The sequence below is a fragment of the Macaca mulatta genome, chromosome 7 (genome assembly GCF_049350105.2).
Source record: "Macaca mulatta isolate MMU2019108-1 chromosome 7, T2T-MMU8v2.0, whole genome shotgun sequence".
Lineage (NCBI taxonomy): Eukaryota > Metazoa > Chordata > Mammalia > Primates > Cercopithecidae > Macaca > Macaca mulatta.
The window spans coordinates 40,610,291-40,630,726 of record NC_133412.1 but is presented as its reverse complement, the minus strand read 5'-3'; the positions used below and the strand labels follow the sequence as shown (position 1 = coordinate 40,630,726).

The 20,436-nt window shown below is 41.5% G+C and overlaps 1 protein-coding gene across 1 annotated transcript in view; it reads right to left on the bottom strand.

Moving 5' to 3' along the window:
- Window positions 1-19,255, bottom strand: part of APH1B (aph-1 homolog B, gamma-secretase subunit) — a 29,298-nt gene extending 10,043 nt beyond the window's left edge. Inside the window, exons 1-4 of the mRNA XM_001105067.5 lie at window positions 19,124-19,255; window positions 17,529-17,699; window positions 9,908-9,978; window positions 8,990-9,112 (exon numbers count right to left, since the gene is read on the bottom strand). Of these exons, the coding sequence (XP_001105067.2) occupies window positions 8,990-9,112; window positions 9,908-9,978; window positions 17,529-17,699; window positions 19,124-19,236 (478 nt within the window). The 5' untranslated portion in view covers window positions 19,237-19,255. The remainder of the gene's footprint in view (window positions 1-8,989; window positions 9,113-9,907; window positions 9,979-17,528; window positions 17,700-19,123) is intronic.
- Window positions 19,256-20,436: the final 1,181 nt, after the last annotated feature.

Sequence of the window (20,436 nt, the reverse complement as noted above, 5' to 3'; positions counted from 1 at the left end):
CTAAGCCCATAAGACCTTGGATGAAGATTTAAATGGAAATTGCAGGTAAGGTTTATAGTCAGATTGGATGCGAGTTATGAGAGGAAAGGTGAAGAATCAGGAAATATTCTAAGAAATAACTGAGCACCTGGAAGGATGGAATTCCATCAACTGAGATGGGGAAGGGTGCAGGAGTGTACCATTTTAAAGATCTTATTCCACTGCCTTCCAGAACTTCTGATAAGAAGTCAGCAGTATTTAAAATTGTTGTTCCATGGCTCATGCCTGTAAACTCTGGGAGGCCGAGGCGGGCGGATCACGAAGTCAGGAGATAAGAGACCATCCTGGCTAGCACGGTGAAACCCTGTCTCTACTGAAAAATACAAAAAATTAGCTGGGCGTGGTGGTGGGCGCCTGTAGTCCCAGCTGCTCAGGAGGCTGAGGCAAGAGAATGGCGTGAACCCAGGAGGCGGAGCTGGCAGTAAGCCAAGATCGTGCCACTGCACTCCAGCCTGAGTGACACAGTAAGACTCCATCCCAAAAAAAAAAAAATTGTTGTTCCTTTGAATGTAGGGAAAAAGCCCCACTAGAGGTGAAAAGGTAGCTTACCACCTGAAACAAAGGACTTTGATCTCAAGAAAAATATTCAAGTGTAAGTCTTTGGTGAGGGTTTAGAATAACGATAAAAGGCAGTAAAATCCAATAAATCTACCCATTAAAAGTAAACCTCAAAGTTGATTAATTCCTCCAAAGAAATAAGAGATTTCCAAACATTTATGCAAATAAGTTTGTTTCCAGGAAATAGTGTTAGAACACTGCACAGTAAGTGAAATATGTTATAGTATGAATGATTCCCCTAGAAGCGGGGCAATGCAGAATGACTCTCTTTAGCAGAGCTGTGGAAAGGTAGAAAAGGGAACTGGTACAAGTGGTCCCGGTACTAAAGAGCATCTTCGGTAAGAAGTGGGCATGGAGTAAGTTGATAAATGCTGGGATTCCCAGCCCAACTTCTCAGCATAGCCATGGAGCTGCAGGGGATCAAGCTGAGGTTGCTGGGGAGGGCCAGACTGAGCAATAAAGTTGGAAATAGTGGGGGTTTTTTCCCTTTCAAATTATAAATGTTAGATGTAATGAATAAAATATATATTCCTGTGAGGCTGAATGAAGAGTGATATCATACTGGATGATGTTTTTAAAATGTGACTTTTGTCTCATGCAATCATATTTACAGGACAGTAATCTGTAATACAGTATCCTGCTCATCATGGCTACAAAAAAAAAAAAAAGTCTGTGAAATTCATTGAAGAATAAGAAACAAAACCTCCAAAACACCAAAAATTAAAAGCAGCAGTGGCTAGGTACAGCATTTCGGGAGGTTGAGGCAGGAGGATCACTTGAGCCCAGGAGTTCAAGACCAGCCTGGACAACATAATGAGACCCCATCTCTACAGGAAAAAAAAAATTAGCTGAGTTTAGTGGCACGTGCCTGTGGTCCCAGCTACTTGGGAGGCTGAAGTGGAAGGATTGTTTGAGTCTCAGAGGTCAAGGCTGCAGTGAGCCATGATCATACCACCTGACTCCAGCCTGGGCGACAGAGCAAGACCCTGTCTCAAAACATAAATAAATAGGCCGCACTTTGGAAGGCCGAGGCGAGTGGATCATGAGGTCAGGAGTTCGAGAAAAGCCTGACCAACATGGCGAAACCCCGTCTCTACTAAAAATACAAAAATTAGCTGTGCAAGGTGGCATGCACCTGTAATCCCAGCTACTCAGAAGGCTGAGGCAGGAGAATTTTTGAACCCAGGAGACGGAGATTGTGGTGAGCCAAGATCGCGCCACTGCACTCTAGGCTGGGCAACAGAACAAGACTCCGTCTCAAAAAAAAAAAAAAAGAAAAAGAAGAAGAAAAAAAAATAGGCCAGGTGCGGTGGCTCACACCTGTAATCTCAGCACTTTGGGAGGCTGAGGCAGGAGGATCACCTGAGGTCAGGAGTTCAAGAACAGCCTGGCCAACATGGCGAAACCCCGTCTCTACTAAAAATATAAAAATTAGCTGCGCAAGGTGGCATGCACCTGTAATCCCAGCTATTCAGAAGGCTGAGGCAGGAGAATTGCTTGAACCCAGGAGACGGAGGTTGTGGTGAGCCAAGATCGCGCCACTGCACTCTAGCCTGGGCAACAGAACAAGACTCCATCTCAAAAAAAAAAAAAAAAAAAGAAGAAGAAAAAAAAATAGGCCAGGTGCGGTGGCTCACGCCTGTAATCTCAGCACTTTGGGAGGCTGAGGCAGGAGGATCACCTGAGGTCAGGAGTTCAAGAACAGCCTGGCCAACATGGTGAAACCCCGTCTCTACTAAAAATACAAAAAATTAGCCAGGTGTGGTGGCAGGCACCTGTAATCCCAGCTACTGGGGAGGCTGGGGCATGAGAATCACTTGAACCTGGGTGACAGAGGTTGCAGTGAGCCGAGACCACACCACTGCACTCCAGCCTGGGTGACAGAGTGAGACTCGGTCTCAGTAAAAAAAAAAAGTAAAATAAAACAAAATAAATAAATAAAAGTAAAGGCAGCAGTGGCTGATGAAAATAAGGGCCATTTTACCCATGAAGAAGAAACAAGGTCTACAGAGAATGGAGAAGGGCAAGTCATTCAACTGCACCAAAAGGGAGTCAGCAGAGCCTAGCCATTCATCCGTGGAAAGAGAGATCAGTGATTTCGGGTGGCCTGAAATATACCTAGGAGAGCCATCAAGTCTTACAGCCCCAGCCCATGTCATTCTTTCAGCCAGAGGCTATGAAGCAATACACCGAGCTGCCTGCTTCCACACTGCCTGAAGACCGACGCCTGTGGTGTGCACATTTCATGATGTATCACAAGCTGCTAGAGTCTATGATAGGTCATATCTATTTAACGAAAGTGCATTCCAAAAAGTACAATTTTCTATTCTTAGTTATTTGAGCAGCTTGAAGGAAAGACTTACACTATTGATATAAAGCAAACAAGCCAGGCGTGGTGGCTCACACCCTATAATCCCAGCACTTTGGGAGGCTGAGGCAGGAGGACTGCTTGAGGCCAGGAGTTTGGGACTTGCCTGAGCAACATAAGGAGACCCTCATCTCCACAAAAAATACAAAAATTAGCTGGGCATAGCAGCACATGCCTGTGGTCCTAGCTACTTGGGAGGCTGAGTGGGAGGAACACTTGAGCCCAGGAGTTCAAGGCTATAGTGAGCCAAGGTCATTAACACTGCATTCCAGCCTGAGTGACAGAGCAAGACCTTGTCTCTTAGAAAAAAGAGAGAGAGAGAGAGAAGAGAAAGCAGATAATGAAAAATACATATTCGATGATATATACAGCATATCGAGTATCACTATATCATAAACAGTAGCAGTTAGCTGTGACAACTTATAAGACATTAAGATTCTAATGAAATCATAAAAGGATAAGAATTGCAGGTTACAATCTACTGTTAATCATTTTTTCTGTATCATTAAGAGATGTTATACTTTCTCTACCACTTTGGAATTTGGAAATGTACATATTGAGATAGCCTTGCTTACAAAGAGCTTTCAGTCAAGAGTCTAAACTTTAACAAACTGCCACCCTGTAGAGATTATTCTTAAAATATTACGAATAGAACAGTGAACAAAAAGTAAAAATTGTATTGGGTTACAATAACAAAAATTTATTCTCATGCTCCCAGGTCTAAAGGCTGACTGTGCATTGCTGATAAAGGCTGGGCTCAGCTGGAAAACTCCGCTGCAAGCTCCTGGGTTGGGCCCTGTGTGGCTCTGGGTGTATTCATTCAAGGGTCCAGGCTAAGCGGACATAAACTTTCCAAGGTATGTTCTTCTCATGGCACCAGAGTCCAAGAAGGAAGGTCCAATCATGCAAATACTTTTTAAGCCTCTAACTTACATCATATCCACTAATTGGCCAATTCCAGTCACATGACTGAGCTCAAAGTCAAGGGGTGGAAAAGAACACACTCCAGCCACCATGAGACCAGGCATGTGTGTGGATGTATTATCACAGAAAACGACAAACAGGGACAAAAACAATCTCCCACGTTCCTCTTTTATTTTCTTCAAGCTCAGTATTTTTCTTTCTTCAATCATATCCCACAGGCTGTGGCTTCTAGATCTTCTACCACACTGACAACATTCTTTCTATATGAATTTTACTTCTTCAGTATTCCGGTTAAATCACAATGCGTGGAACAATACAACACTCCACACGTAGTCTGACCCGTATTGGTTTTCCCTAGTGAAAGGTTTAGTGGCTAAAAAGTTTAAAACCTTGCCTAGGTTTTAAGTGCACTATCTAGAAAATATAATAGAAATGAAATGGTCTGGGGAATTTTTAAAAATAAAATGGTCAGCTGTTCTTTTTCTTTTCTTTTTTTTTTTTTTTTTTTTTTTTTTTTTGAGACGGAGTCTCGCTCTGCCGCCCAGGCTGGAGTGCAGTGGCCGGATCTCAGCTCACTGCAAGCTCCGCCTCCCGGGTTTACGCCATTCTCCTGCCTCAGCCTCCCCAGTAGCTGGGACTACAGGCGCCCGCCACCTCGCCCGGCTAGTTTTTTGTATTTTTTAGTAGAGACGGGGGTACTAGCTAAAGACATTTTTTCTTCTAAAGCATAAGGGAGGTAATTCAGAATGAAAAACCCAGATTCTATATAATACTAGAAACATTATCTTTTCTCTGAATTCTGTTTTCTCATCTCAAGTGCTAAATTCTCCACCTTAATAATATCCTTAGGCCACTTTAGAGTTTATAAAGCACTTAAATACATATTCTCTAAATTAATTTCATTTAATTCTCAACAACTCTGAGCTAGGCATTATTTCTGCCCTTCCTGAAAGATCAGGAAATTGAAGATTAGATGGCAGGACAAGACTTCCTTTGCCCTGTGAACAATACTGCTCTTACCTCCCAGCCTGGAGCAAAGAGGCCTCGTCCCTCTGCCTGGAACATCTTTTCCTGACAACCCCTTTCTTTGCCTGCCTAGCTATTATTCACCCTTTAAGTAAATCTCTACTCATTATGGCACTTCCTCCATAAGCTGCGCCCGGCCTTCATTTTTCTGTAAGTTATTTATTGAGTGCCATCTAGAAACAAAGGACTCCACAAGATGCCGGGGACACAGCAGTAAACAATACAGATGTCGTCCTTGCACTTGCATGGCTTAGCACCTGACTGGAGAGAAAAGACATTCAACAAATAACTATACCAGTACTTAATCACGCCTGTGATAAATGCTGCAAAGGCAAGGTACTGTGGCCTAGGAGCATGGATTAGAGCCTGTCCTTTGTGCCCCATGGCTCTTCCTCATTTCACTGTAGCATTGATCATGCTTTATTGTAATGAGCTGTTGGTCTTTATTCCCCATTATGAATGGACGTTATGCATGGTAACTGGGCTCTATTTTCATAGCTTGGTGTAACTCCTTTAGACTAAAAACACTTAATAATGATTTATGGAATGAGTGATTCAATAATCAAACGGGCTTGCCCAAAGTACTAAATTAATGAGCCAGGATAAGATTCAAACCTAGGATTCCAATTCCCATACTTTTGTCTCTATACAAAATTACCAAGAAATGGTAATGATTCTAGTAAAATGTAATGCTAGCCTACAACATAACCACAAATAAAAAAAAGAAGTAACCTATACATAAACATTATTTATAAACTATGCCTATTTGTAACATAAGAGCCTATGTACATACAGGTTTCATATAGTATGGATCTTATTAACACACACTAGTACAGATAGATACATACTACAGATTGAATATCCCTCATCTGAAATGTTTGGGACCAGAAGTGTTTCAAATTTTCAAATATTTGTGTGTATATAGATATATAACAAGATATTTAGGGGATAAGACTCAAGTTTAAACATAAAATTCTTTTTTCTTTTTTCCTCTTGAAACAGGGTGTCCCTCTGTTACTCAGGCTGGATTGCAGTGGGATGATCACAGCTCACTGCAGTCTCAACCTCTCGGGCTCAAGTGATTCTCCCACCTCGGCCTCCTGAGTAGCTGGGACCACGGGTGTGCGCCACCACACCCAGCTAAGTTTTTTAATTTTTAGTAGAGACAAGGTCTGGCTATATTGCCCAGGCTGGTCTCAAACTCCTGAGCTCAATTGATTCTCCTGCCTTGGCTTCCCAAAGTGTTGGGATTACAGGCATGAGCCACCACACCTGGCCAAAACATGAAATTCATTTACATTTATATATACCTGATATACATAGGCTGAAGATAATTTTACACAATATTTTAAATAATTTTCTGCATGGAACAGTTTTTTCTTGTTCTGACCGTGATCCAGCGCATAAGATCAGGTATGAAATTTCCTACTTGTGGCTTCGTGTCGGTGAAGGAAGTTTTGGACATTGGAGCATTTTTGGATTTTGGAGTTTGGGATTAAAAATGCTCAATCTGTAAATAGTGACCCTACATTCCTTATTTATTCTGAGTATCATTTAGGCATTTGTAATGGAGTATGCTAAACATATAAAGTTACAGATTTACCTGGCAAAAATGACTTGTATCTAAATAAATGGTAATTACAAGTAGTTACAAACAACATAAATACAATAAATATAAATTTGGGGATCTTATTTTTAAATGTAATACAAATTAATTTCTTAAATTTATAATTCAAAGTTTATGCTTCAAAGAATGATGTTGTAACAGTAAGAAACTCGCACATGATAAAAAACACTGTTCTTTCATTCTATAGATACAAATTTATAACATAGCCAGTCTGCCATCCTAACTTGGCTAAAGACATTAAGATAGCTTATTGAATATTGAATTTTTCCTTTAATTCCTAGAAATTACAAATACAGTCCCCAAACTGGTACCAAATCTTTCTTTTACTACCAAAAGAATCATTTCAAATGTCTTACGAAAACAGCCTAGGTCACTAAAGGGAATTAGCACCATCTAGCGAACAAAGCTGGCAAAACTTGTATATCAAAAGAAAACTGTAGCAGGGAGAGCCGTGTGTTAACTGCATAAGAAAACAGAAAACAGCCGGGCGCGGTGGCTCAAGCCTGTAATCCCAGCACTTTGGGAGGCCGAGACGGGCGGATCACGAGGTCAGGAGTTCGAGACCATCCTGGCTAACACGGTGAAACCCCGTCTCTACTAAAAAATACAAAAAACCAGCCGGGCGAGGTGGTGGGCGCCTGTAGTCCCAGCTACTCGGGAGGCTGAGGCAAGAGAATGGCGTGAACCCGGGAGGCGGAGCTTGCAGTGAGCTGAGATCTGGCCACTGCACTCCAGCCTGGGCAAGAGAGTGAGACTCTGCCTCAAAAAAAAAAAAAAAAAAGAAAGAAAGAAAAAAGAAAACAAAACAGTAGCACTAACATCCCTTACAATTATGTTCTATTAATGTATATCTGGTTCTAACAGACTTTACTAATATTACATTTGTTTTAAAGACCTAACACTCACTATAATCAATCCTTAACACATTTGCCAGAAGTATTCCAATGATGAAATGTTCAAAACAAAGATAATTTGCTATGTTGGAAGCATCATTAAGTAAGTAAGACCTATTAACACACTTTCTTTTTTGAGACGGAGTCTCGCTCTGTAGCCCAGGCTGGAGTGCAGTGGCCGGATCTCAGCTCACTGCAAGCTCCGCCTCCCGGGTTCACGCCATTCTCCAGCCTCAGCCTCCCGAGTAGCTGGGACTACAGGCGCTGCCACCTCGCCCGGCTATTTTTTGTATTTCTTAGTAGAGACGGGGTTTCACCGTGTTAGCCAGGATGGTCTCGATCTCCTGACCTCGTGATCCGCCCATCTCGGCCTCCCAAAGTGCTGGGATTACAGGCTTGAGCCACCGCGCCCGGCCAACACACTTTCTTGTCCTCTAACTTGCAGCCAGATTTAAAGGGCCTTGACTTTATCCTGTAGGTCCTGAAAAGGCAAACCATTTTTGTAACAGGGAGGATTAGTTTGGTAGTTGCATACAGGATTCACATGGAAAGTGTGTTAAGGAAAGACTAACCAGTTGAGGGCAGATGGTGGTAAGCCAGAGAGGAGATGTCAAGGCCTGAACTGAAATGGAAACAAAAGGTCTACTGAGAACGGTGAATGGGCATCCACTGGGCTTGGGGATCACTATGACATTCAGCATGCCTCTAAACTATTGGAGAAATTTTTAAAAAATCGGTCATACCTCTTTATATCTTTTCTATTATTACCTTAAACTGTTACTGGAATGCTTACTCACATTTTTTTTTCTCTTATTCCCGTATTACAGGGTAAACTCCCTGAGGAGTTTTAGCATAGATGCTATTAAAAGAATGTACAAATCATGATGTGAATCAGTTATTTCAATGGCGTAACTGTTGTGGAAATGACTAAAAATACAGTGGGTGTTTTCCCCCTATTTTTAAAAGAGTCTTCTTGTGGAACTTAGAAGAAATCTACATTAATTATGTACACTGCCAACTCTCAAATTTGTGATCACTGCATCATGATGACAATTTTTAGCTCGTGGATGAAAAAGCAATTTGAAATGAGTCGGTCCTTTTCGCTGCATCGTTTGGATGAAATGATCATCTATTATCCCATTTTTCCTCTCAATTTCAAGATTACATTATACTGCCTATTCCCACAAAAGGCACCACAATGACAATTACAGATTAGGGCTTCTACTGAAGATAACATAAAATCATAAAAACCAAAAAGAGCACATGGCCTTTAAAAATCCACTTCTAACATTTCAACTATACAGCAACATTGTTAGTACAGCAAAATAAAAATAAATTTAACGCAAGCTAAATTCCACTCTAAAATTCTAAAACACTCTAACCAAAATTTTTATTTTCCAAATTAAGTCTTTTACTTCACAGTGCCTCAGGGTATTTCGCCTTTAAAAGACATAACATAAATTCCTATTCACTGGAATTCCTAAGCCAGTGAACTCCAATAAGAATGATCATTTAGACTAGAAGCCTGAATGTTGACAGCTATGAGAGACATACCTGAATAAAGGAAGAACTGAGGAGAATCTCCATGAATGCCGACTGTGCCTGGCCCCAAGGAGTCAGATAGGGTATTCACAAAGGAAAATACTCCACTCATGATTCCAAAGCCCAAGCCAGAAACTAAACAGGAAGAAAAACACTGTTAACTCTTTTCCTGCCAAGATTTCAAGTCAAATTTCCAAGGACTAGTTAATATAAAGTGTGTTGGAGGGGAAAGGGTGCTTATGTTCTGCCTGAAGCAGCAGACAGCTGGCTCTGGAAAGGCATGTGCTTGGCTAAATGACAAATCGGAGAGGGAAGGGGGAAGAGGAAAGGCAATGAATGGCTGAATGCAGCAGAGTCATGAAAAAGGGGAGAAAAGGGTCTAGAAAGGCACAGAAGAAATAGTTGAGACAGAGGATACAACACCAAAACTCTGGCTTTACTTAATGATAACAGAGCCTTCAGAGTCAAGTTTGATGGCTTAGAACCGAAATTGAGTGTAAAGGGGAACGATGTATTCCTGAGCCCAACTGGGGAACCTGGATCCAATCTTAAACATAATTCTCCAAGTATAATATGCAGAGATATTAACTGCTTTAATATGAAGACTACTCCTAGAACAGCCAAAGTAAGATTCGGAGAAAGTAACAGTTTCATCACTTAGAAAATCTTAGTTAGGGTACATACACATTAAAAATCTAACTTTCAAACCTGGTTAATATATAATGGACATACAGGTAAGGGTCACTTGTAATCACTTTCATTTACAAAAGGAACCTGGAAGGCGGGGATAATAAGCAATTCTGTATACCAATAGGCCAAGGCAGTAATACCAATAATCTTTTGAAATCTACAAAGATACAAAAGATACAAATGACTTTTATGCCAAGTCTGATTTGTTTTCCTTAATGAAACCATGTGTTTCTAACTTACCATAGGCCAGCAGTCGCATAGAGGGCGCTGTCTCACCTGGGTTTATACTCTTCAAACCCTCACTGGCTTTTCTAAAATAAAACCACATATGTAATTAAGAAGAAAAAAAAAGGGGGCAATATATCAGAAAAGTCCAATAAGATACTTCAAACCCAGATACCCACTGAGGCTTTGCATCAGGTTATACTCTAAATCTATAATTTATTTAAACAAAACCCAGCAAATTTTCAATGAACTAAAATCAACCAAAATAAACAACTAATTTTTACCTTTTGACATTCGCATAAAAGAATAAGAAAAATATAAGTAAACAAGCCATCAGGAATTGAATTTAAAAAGATAAAAACCACAACACTTTCAACTGCTTTCTGAACTCGGCAAATATTTAATTCAATATCCTGTGGGATCTACCACTCTGACTTTTTTTTCCCTTCCCAAAGTACTCTATCATTATTCCTGCTTTCTTGGCACTTTGTTCTATCTTCTACCAGGACTATACTTGCTCCGCCACCCTCCCTTGTACCTTCCACTCTGTAGAACCTAAACTACACTCATCCTTCAGAGTCCACTTCAGGCAGCAATTTGTTAAAGAAGCTGCCTCTACCAATGGTTGGTAATCACTAATCTCTCCTTATTCTTAAATCCTAGAATACCGATGGTCTGAACTCTCACATGAGTATTTAATCGTATGATCTTCTGATTCTAAAACATTTTACATATTTGTTTTATATCACAAATATGTAAATAAGGCTTCAAGGGAGAAAGTGATCTTATACTTTCTTTGTATCTTGCAGAATACAATGCTACCCTCAGAATAGGAGATAAATGAACCCTTGAATGAAAGAACAGAATACTGCTCAAGAGAAAATAATCTTCAGCCGAGCATGGTGGCTCAGCACTTTGGGAGGCCAAGGTAGGAGGATCACTTGCATCCAGGAGTTCGAGACCAGCCTGGGCTACACAGCGAGACCCTGTCTCTATAAAAAATAAAATAAAATAAAGAAATGATCTTCAGAGTGCTCTTATGCATGCTTCTGTTGTGGCCAATTTATAAACTTACCATGAGTGCCATGCAGATATGTTAGGCATGCTAGGTGTGGCTGGTCAATTCTACCAGCATCCCTATTACCAATTCTTGTTGGTGAGAAAACTGCAATAATGTAAGATCCTGACTCAAAGAATATTTAAATTATATTTACTATAAAGTATATTTAAGGCAACAAAAGAACCAAAACATTTTGAAAATGACTTTTTAGCAAATGTTGAAACAAGACAGGTTAACTCTAAGAATAGACAATTAAATTAACCAGAACATACTTATTTTCTGGGCATTATGTTATTTTAAATTCAGGGTATGGATATTCATTATAGTCAGCTTATTCATTACAAAAATATAAATATCATTGATTACATTAAGGCAATGTAGAATTCAACCAAAATAGGAATAAGCCTGGGGAAGAGGGTACTTTTCTAGACTCAAAAGAAACCATCTGCCATTTTGGTGCTCTCCATCCGGAAGTGTTTGGAAGTGAGGACATGAGCCAGAAATTTAAGTGACCATCTTCTTTCTCTGAAGCAGTAACCAACTAAAATGTCCAATTTTCCTAAATAAAATAAACTTACCCCTCATAGTGATATTGTTAAAAGCGAATTAAAGCTTATGGGACACATAGTAAAAATCTCTGTCAACAAATATATCAATAGAGTAGAATCAAAAAATTTGGGAGGATTTCTGTTTTCTATAAAGTCCTCAATAATAAATAAAAGACTTGTGTCCATGTGGACACAAAGAAGGGAACCACAGACACTGGGGCCTAGTTGAGACTAGAGTGGGAGGCGGGAGAGGATCACCATTTACCCAGGTAACAAACCTGCACGTGTACCCTTCAACCTAAAAGTTAATAAAATAAAATACAGTTATGTGTTGCATAGCAACATTTCAGTCAACAATGAACTCTGCATATACGATGGTAGTCGTCATTATAACGGAGCTAAACAATCCCTATTGCCTAGGGACGTCATAATGTCGTAGCATAACGCATCACTCCTGTGTTTGTGGTGATATTGGTGTAAACAAACCTACTGCACTGCCAGTCATAAAAAAGCATAGCACATACTGGCCAGGTGCAGTGGTCCACGCCTATAATCCTAGCATTTCGGGAGATGAAAGCAAACAAGTCACTTGAGCCCAGGAGTTTGAGACCAGCCTGGGCAACATGGTGAATCCCCATCTCTATAAAAAATACAAAAATGAGCCGGGTGTGGTGGCGTGTGCCTATAGTCCTAGCTACCTGGGAGGCTGAGGTGGGAGGATGGCTTGAACCAAGGAGGTGGAGGCTGCAGTGAGCTGAGACTGCACCACTGCACTCTAGCCTGGGCAACAGAGAGAGAGGCCCTGTCTAAAAAAAAAAAAACACATAGCACATACAATTATGTACAGTATATAATCCTTCATAATGATCACAAACAACTGCTAATGCTTTTTGTAAAAAAAAACAACAACAAAGTTAAAAGACTTACACTTCTCTATTTCAAAACTTACTACAAAAGTAAAGTATTCAAGACCATCTGATACTGGTGTAAGGGCAGACACACAGATTAACAGAATAAAATTGACAGTCCAGAAATAAACCTTTATATTTACAGTCAATTGATTTTCAACAAGAGTGCAAGATGATTCAACAAGGAAAGAAAGATGGTCTTTTTAATAAATGGTGATGGAACAACCAGATAATCACATACAAAAGAATGAGGGTGGACCCTTAACTTACACCATATATAAAAACTAAAATGAGTGAAAAGTCCAGCTGTAAGAGCTAAAACTATAAAACTGTTAGAAGAATACATAGGTGTTAAGTCTTCATGACCATGGGTTGAGTAATGATTTCTCAAATACAAACACCTAAACCACAAGCAACAAAAGGAAAAGTAAACAGATGAACCTCATCAAAATTAAAAACTTTGATGCTATAAAGGACACTATCAAGAAAGTGAAAAGACAACACAGATGGGAGAAAATACTTGCAAATCATATTTGAAAAAGGACTTATATCTACAGAACTCTTACAACTCAATAATAAAAAGACAAATAACCCGATTTAAGAGATAAATTGTCTGGGCATGGTGCCTCACACCTGCAATACCTGCATTTTGGGAGGCCGAGGTGGGCGGGTTGCTTGAGCTCAGGAGTTCGAGACCAGCCTGGGTGACAGAGGGAGACTATGTCTCTACCAAAAAAATACAATTAGCTGGGTGTGGTGGCATGCACTTATAGTCCTAGCTACTCAGGAGGCTGAGGGCGGGAGGACAGATTGAGCCCCGGAGGCGGAAGTTGCAGTGAGCCATTATTGCGCCACTGCACTCTAGCCTGGGTGACAGAGTGAGACTGTGTCAATCAGTGAATCAATCAAAGATTTCAGCTATTTGATATAGCAAAGTACTACTATCACAAATATATTAAATAAATAAATTCAAAAGTTTAATAAACTTCCTAATTCTATATTGTGGAAGTACGTGGGAGGAAAAGTAACAGCACTAAGAGTTCTCAATGTCAACATCAGGAAGTGAGAAAGCACAAAACATCATCAGTTTCTGGGTTCACTTCCATTTTCCTGAAGTGGAAAATTCTTCGTTTGCATTTATTATTGTGTTCCCAAGAACAAAAAAGAAACAATTCAAATTTCAAAAATATAAACTTTGAAAAACTATTGCTAAATCATACCATCTTTCTTTTCTATTCTATCCTTTTTTTGAATGTGTGTATGAGAGAAAGAAAGGAGTATGAATACAAGTTAAATACGCCATTTTTGGAAGTTTTGAAAATAGACATGATGCTTAAAAGTTGTAGCAATGGTTATCCTAATGTTTTTTCTATACATGGAAGATTTTCTAAAATTACAAAATATTTATGGTATCAACATTTTAAGACGAAATTGAATTAAATTACAAAAGTTTCCATCCAAACAGAAAAAATCCTAATGTCTGTTTTAGACAACATACAGGAGCTTCAAGCAACATTGAGTTGCCTAAACTGTATGTTTTTGGCAAAATATGATTATGTTTTAAGCAACATAACTTGGATTTAAAAAGAAATTACTGTAGAAAGGGCTGCCACACATGCCAATTTCTCATTATGCCAGGCTTTTCCAGGCTGAAAGTTTCTATTCATTCATGTAAGAATAAGATTAGTAAGATTAAGTGACTAAGGCCTAACTCATGAAATAAAATTATTATTAGATTGCAATGAATATTTTGATACAATTCCATATATTTCTAAAAACTGGTATAAACTCTCTGCATTTTAATCTTGGCACCAAATTCTGATAGCAAAAGTCTGAGGTAGCACTTTAAATTTAAAAGTTCAAGACCTACTTTGGCAATGGAGATAAAGTATTGATTAAACCAAAGTCCCTATATTTGAATGTAATATAGCATAAAAGGGCAATGTAAATGTATCCATATAAATGTCAGTCATAAATAAAGCATCATAATTCTTAAATTGTTTTAATACAACTACATAACATCCTACATTGCTCAAATTTGCTGGGAAAATTTTGAATATTCTAAAGGCTTGTAAAAGATGCATTTTGCAAATGCAAACAAACGTACCTGTCAGTACAAGTCTGTCCTACCATTTGCAAATTTCCAAAGGTCCTTTCAGAAAAGCAAACATGGTTTCCCTAGGAGGCTAAAGAGGCTTCTCTGAACTTCCTGGCATTCGAGCCTAAGGACTGACAGCTGTAATTTCTTCCTCATGTGGCCCTACTCCTTTCCTGCCCTCGTTAAAAAGTGGACCCTTGCTCCTCACTGTGAAAAGAAAATTTTATTTTTATTATTATTTTTTTTTTGAGACGGAGTCTCGCTCTGTCGCCCAGGCTGGAGTGTAGTGGCCGGATCTCAGCTCACTGCAAGCTCCGCCTCCCGGGTTCGGGCCATTCTCCTGTCTCAGCCTCCTGAGTAGCTGGGACTACAGGCGCCCGCCACCTCGCCCGGCTAGTTTTTTGTATTTTTTAGTAGAGACGGGGTTTCACCGTGTTAGCCAGGATGGTCTCGATCTCCTGACCTAGTGATCCACCCGTCTCGGCCTCCCAAAGTGCTGGGATTACAGGCTTGAGCCACCGCGCCCGGCCTGAAAAGAAAATTTTAAAAATTAAAATTAAAAAAAAAAAAGAGGAACAAAAATGTGGATCTATGTTCAGCTACAGACCTTTGGAGCACTAAGCTAGTGCTAGGAAAATGTTGCCATTTCAGGTGGGAACCATGAAGATGCAAGGGAGTGACGAACAGCCCATACTCATTTTGTCACTCTGGTAATTCAGGTTTTAGAACATACAAGTCCTAAACTTTAATTCTGTATTAGAAATTAAGGGGTTTTTTTTGTTTGTTTCTGTTTTTTTTTTTTTTTCCCCCAAAATTAGACCCATGGTATGAAAATGCGTATGAGCCAGTGATGTCACTGACAGGAAAACCCGGTGCAATGTAAGGCTGAGCTGTGAAGACTGCAGCGCCCAGTCAGGGGCACTACTCAGACCGCACTGCAGAACACCATGCTGGGTCCTGAGCACAGGCAGAAACCAGGCGCTGACAAAAAGTGTCACGTTCACTGATCCAAAAGAACAAACAGCCTTTCTTTTGGAAAGGTTTGGAAGCCACAACCATGCCTGCTGAGGTCCAGGGGAAGAAATGAGGACTGTTCAACCCTGAAAAGCAGGTAATGATAACCATGCAGCAGAGGCTTCATTTACTTGGTACTCGAGTAGGGCAGAGGTCACAAGAGGGGAGGTTTTGGTTTTGTTTTTAGACAGGGTCTGGCTCTGTTGCCCAGGCTGGAGCACAGTGGTGCAATCACAACTCACTGCAGCCTCCACCTCCTGGGTTCAAGTGATCCTCCCACCTCAACCTCCCAAGGAGCTGGGACCACTATGCCCAGTTAATCTTTGTATTTGTTGTAAACACAGGGTTTTGCCATATTGCCCAGGCTGGTCTCGAAATCCTCAGCTTGAGCGATTGTCCCACCTTGCCTTCCCAAAGTGTTAGGGTTACAGGCATGAGCCACCAAGCCCAGCGGAAGTAGATTTGATTACCTTATTAATATTCTACGGTTAAGCTTAAAGTCATAGAATGGTAGTAACTGCCACATACCAGAAACATTCAAACACAGTTAGATGTCCATCTGTTAGGGATGTTGTATTACATGGAAATTTCGATGTTACCTTTGATATTTATTTGCTCCCATGTAATATTTCCAGGTACTAATGGGAATTTCATTTTTGAAACTTTTCTATGATTTTTGCTTCTAAGCAATGGCTTCCTGGTTTTCAATTTCTAATTTAAATTCCTTCATTATGAAAAGGGAATTCAGTATCTGGTATTAAAAGCAAAGAGTAACAAATACAGAAAACCTAGCATAATGGCAAGAACAAGTTCTCAGAAGCCTGTGAAAAAGAGTTGTTGTTGAGGTTCCTCTTGGTTATATCCATGAAATTCATGGACAGCCTTAATTACTTCATTTGTAGAAATGAAAAAAGACAGCACATTTATCACTCTACTAAGTCTTACTACATAATCAAAGCCAATCTCATGACTGCCTGAAAGGAAATATGGTTCCAAGTTCCAGCTGTGTTTCAAACCAGCAGTTTCATGTGAGGTCCTCATGAGTCCTAGAGAAGACTTACTTTCTGGCCCAACAAGGGAGCCCAAGGCGTTTTTTAAAATGTAATTTTCTATTATAGATTTAAAACTACCGGAAATATCACAAAATGAACTCCGGTTTTCCCCTACTACAGTCAAAATAATGGAAGGCATGGTCTCCATAAGAATTATTTATCTTGGCCGGGCGTGGTGGCTCACGCCTGTAATCCTAACACTTTGGGAGGCCAAGTTGGGCAGATCACTTGAGGTCAGGAGTTCAAAACCAGCCTGGCCAACATGGTGAAACCCCATCTCTACTAAAATTATAAAAATTAGCAGGGCGTGATGGCACACGCCTGTAACTCCAGCTACTTGGGAGGCTGAGGCAGGGGAATCCCTTGAACCCGGGAGGTGGAGGTTGCCACGAGCCGAGATTGCGCCATTGCACTCCAGCCTGGGCAACAGGAATGAAAACTCCGTCTCCGGAAAAAAAAAAAAAAAAAAAGAAAAGAAAAGAATTATCTTAGGTGGTGGCAAAGAGGAGAACATAGAATATATACACTCGAAACTGGAATGATTTATGTAGTTGTTTTAATGCTTCCCTAGCTTGTTTGTCTCCATGACACTTATCTACCCTAACAGTGTATTTCTTGTTCATTCATTTATTGTCTGTCTCCTCCTACTATAATATAAGCTCCATGAAGCCAGAGACCCGGTCTTTTAATCACTGATGTATCCCCAGTACCTAGGATAGTGTCTGGGATTGATTCTCAAGGAATATTTTTTTGAATAAACAAAGAAAGGAAGGAAAGAAGAAATTTCCACAAGATAAAAGAACACTCAATATTTTCAGGCTGGAAATGTACCAATCTCTTGGCTTAGTACTATGTACGAGGGCACAAATACAATACTTATATTCACGTTTCAAATGACCAAATCATAACTAAAATCTAACTAGGGAAAAAAAAGGTAACGCAGGTATTTAACTTACTTTAAGAGTCTATAATATGCAAATCGGAACATTTCTTGGATATAGACAGAGACAAACGCTCCAAAGATGAGCAGATATTTCTGTGTGGGTCCATCTTTGTTGTCAGTAATGACTCTTGCCATGAACCAAACAAGGGATGAAATCAGTAGAGACACCAACCAGAAGAAAGCTCTGAAAAATAGGGGAAAAAATGTTACAAGTGAACATCAGTACAGGATTAATAATGTTTAAAAGCAGGAAAAAAAAAATCTGCTTAAGAAGGAAGAGATTTCTTGACGTTTTAATAAGGAAAAAAAAAAAAAAAAGTCCTCATAGCGATGCTCTGATCAGTTGTTCTTAACGGTGCATTTTCCTTGGTGAGACAGACATGTCCAAGAGGAATGTTGAGGTTTCCCAACAATTACTCTTTTTTCAGTGACCCTGCTATTTGCAAGTACATTTGCAGACTCTATCTGCCAAGGGCTGTCTAGCTAGAAACTTGGTTATTTGTTATTCTTTCTAACCAATGCTCTGCCCACTGAAAAGCCAAAACAAGAAAATATACAACTGATTACTGCAATTTTCATATTCTAAAAACTTACAAGAAATTATGGATTTACTGGTCCGATATCTGCAAAGATAAGTATCTTTTCCAGAAAAATATCTACATCTCTATTAAAGTGATTGGTATAAAATTCAACTTGAAAACCTGTGTTCTGGTCTGGATCAGTATCCAAGCCCTCCAGGTCTTACAGCACCCCTGGGGATTCTAATGATTATAGCAAGCTTTACAGACCTTTCCCCAAGTCTCTATTGTTTTTTAAATGACACGCAACGAACCACTTTCGTTTGTGGGAGGTGAAGAAACGCAGAAAAGTGGGAATCACTGGCCTAGTGCGGTGCCAAGAGAGACTCATCAGGGGAGGGGGATGTGGTATGTGCAAGGAAGAGCCAGGTGATGACTGGGATGGGACAACACAGTCCGGTATTTATCAAGCTCCCACAAGGAGATGTACAGTCAGGTGCTTCGGTGTTTTTACAGGTTTCCAACCTTCGGCTGCACAACGGAACCATTCAAAAGGAGCTTTAAAAAAATTTTTTCTGAAGCCCGAATCCCATCCCCTAGACATTCTGATTCAACGGATCGGGGTGGGGGTGGGCATCGGCATGTTTTAAAGCACCTGGCCACAGGTGATTCTAATTGGCAGAGGTCGCGCACTACTATCCTAGACGCCAATGGTTCTTAACCCTTTGGGGATTACAGAAGCTTTTGAGAATCTGAGGGAAATTAGGGACTCCCTCTCCAGAAAATGAAGGATGCTGACGATGCATATATGAACTTATCCATAATTTTTTTATACAACTTTAGTGGCTTCACGGATCACTAAACCCTAGCCATGGGCCCCAGGCAAAAGGCCCTGACCCCCAGTGTGCGCTTCTTCCTAAGAGGGCGAGGCGCCTTTGGGGAGCGGGATCTCCGCTCTCCCCCTCTCAACCCTCCTCCCGTCCGAAACGCAACAAGGTCGAGCCGCGCGGTGGGGGCGCCGAGGGTCGCGGGTAACCCCGGCGGGGGAGGGGAGCCCCGGCGTCCGGGTTTCCCGACGCGACCGCCTCACCCAGCGATGAGGAAGATGACACGCAATGGATCGGTGGCGATGGTGAAGACATAGAGGGCGAGCGCAGGCCCGAAGGCAATGAAGGCGCAGCCGAAGAACACGGCCGCCGTCATGGCCACCGCGGAAACCGACCCGGGGGCCCGCTGGGTACGCAAGATGCTCCCGGCGCGGGCGGGGTTCGGTGGGTGGGGCTCGGGGTGGGGGGCTGAGCCGGACGCGGGGGGCGGGGCGGGGCTCGGGGGCGGACAGGGGACGGGGGCGGACAGGGGACGGGGGCGGGGCTGAGCGGGGCTCGGGGGCGGGGCACGTGGGGGCGGGGGCGGGGCACGTGGGTCGCGGGGCGAGGCGGGGCGTGGGGTTAAACGCTAGCGCCGTGGGGACAGGGCGGAGCGTGGGCTGAGGGTGCCGGGCGCAGGGGCGGGCTCAAGGCTGTGAGTGCGGACCCCCCCCGTTGGGCCCTCCGTCCTACCGGGTGTTCAGTAGCGCCAGGGCACGCCGCAGCTCCTGCTGCCGAAGCGGGCGTCCTTGGCGACGTTAGGGCCCGAACCATCGCCGCACCCCCGCAGATACACCCCGATCGGGTTCCAGTGCCGGCCGCGAGGTGGCTAAGAGAAAGGGAGCTCCCCAGCCCACCTTCGAGCCGCATGCACCGAGAACAGGCCGAGATTCCAAGTCAACTAAAGAGACTAAAGAAAAACGTAGCGCAGGCACAAGCAGGATTCCTTTTTAAATAGTGTTTGTTTGTTTGTTTGTTTGTTTAGCACGTTTGGATAGTTGCGGGAACTTCGTACTCCATCCTGTATAAAACCTAGGCTGGGATGGCAGTGACCCCGGCGATAACCCACAGATGGTAAAATGATGAAAGAGTGGTGGAAGAAGCTGCCCTCCTCAGGGCTGTTTTGGCCAAATGGTTTTTATTTTTTTCTCAAATCTTCAAAAAAGTTGTTTTTTCAGGCATTCTGTGACCACCCTACAAGCAATAGTAACATCTCCCTGCTCCGTCTTCTCACTGTCGTTCATTTCACTTGCTTATTTTTCTTCCCCGTTAAAATGCGAACTCCTGGGGGACAGGGAGTTTGCTTTGCTCTTTGTTGCTTCCTCAGCACCTAGAAGTTCACTAATATCTGTTCAGTAAGTGAAATAATTTAAAAAGTGGAAGTTATAAACACCTGTATTAATTTCTGAAAGGTTTAAAAATTAAAACGTAAGTTCTCTGATCATTCACATCCAAGTTAGATTTTTCTTTTATGTTGAATAAGAATAATGCTTCATCGGTTGTTTTGATCAATGTGCCTGACACAGGTAAGTGCTGT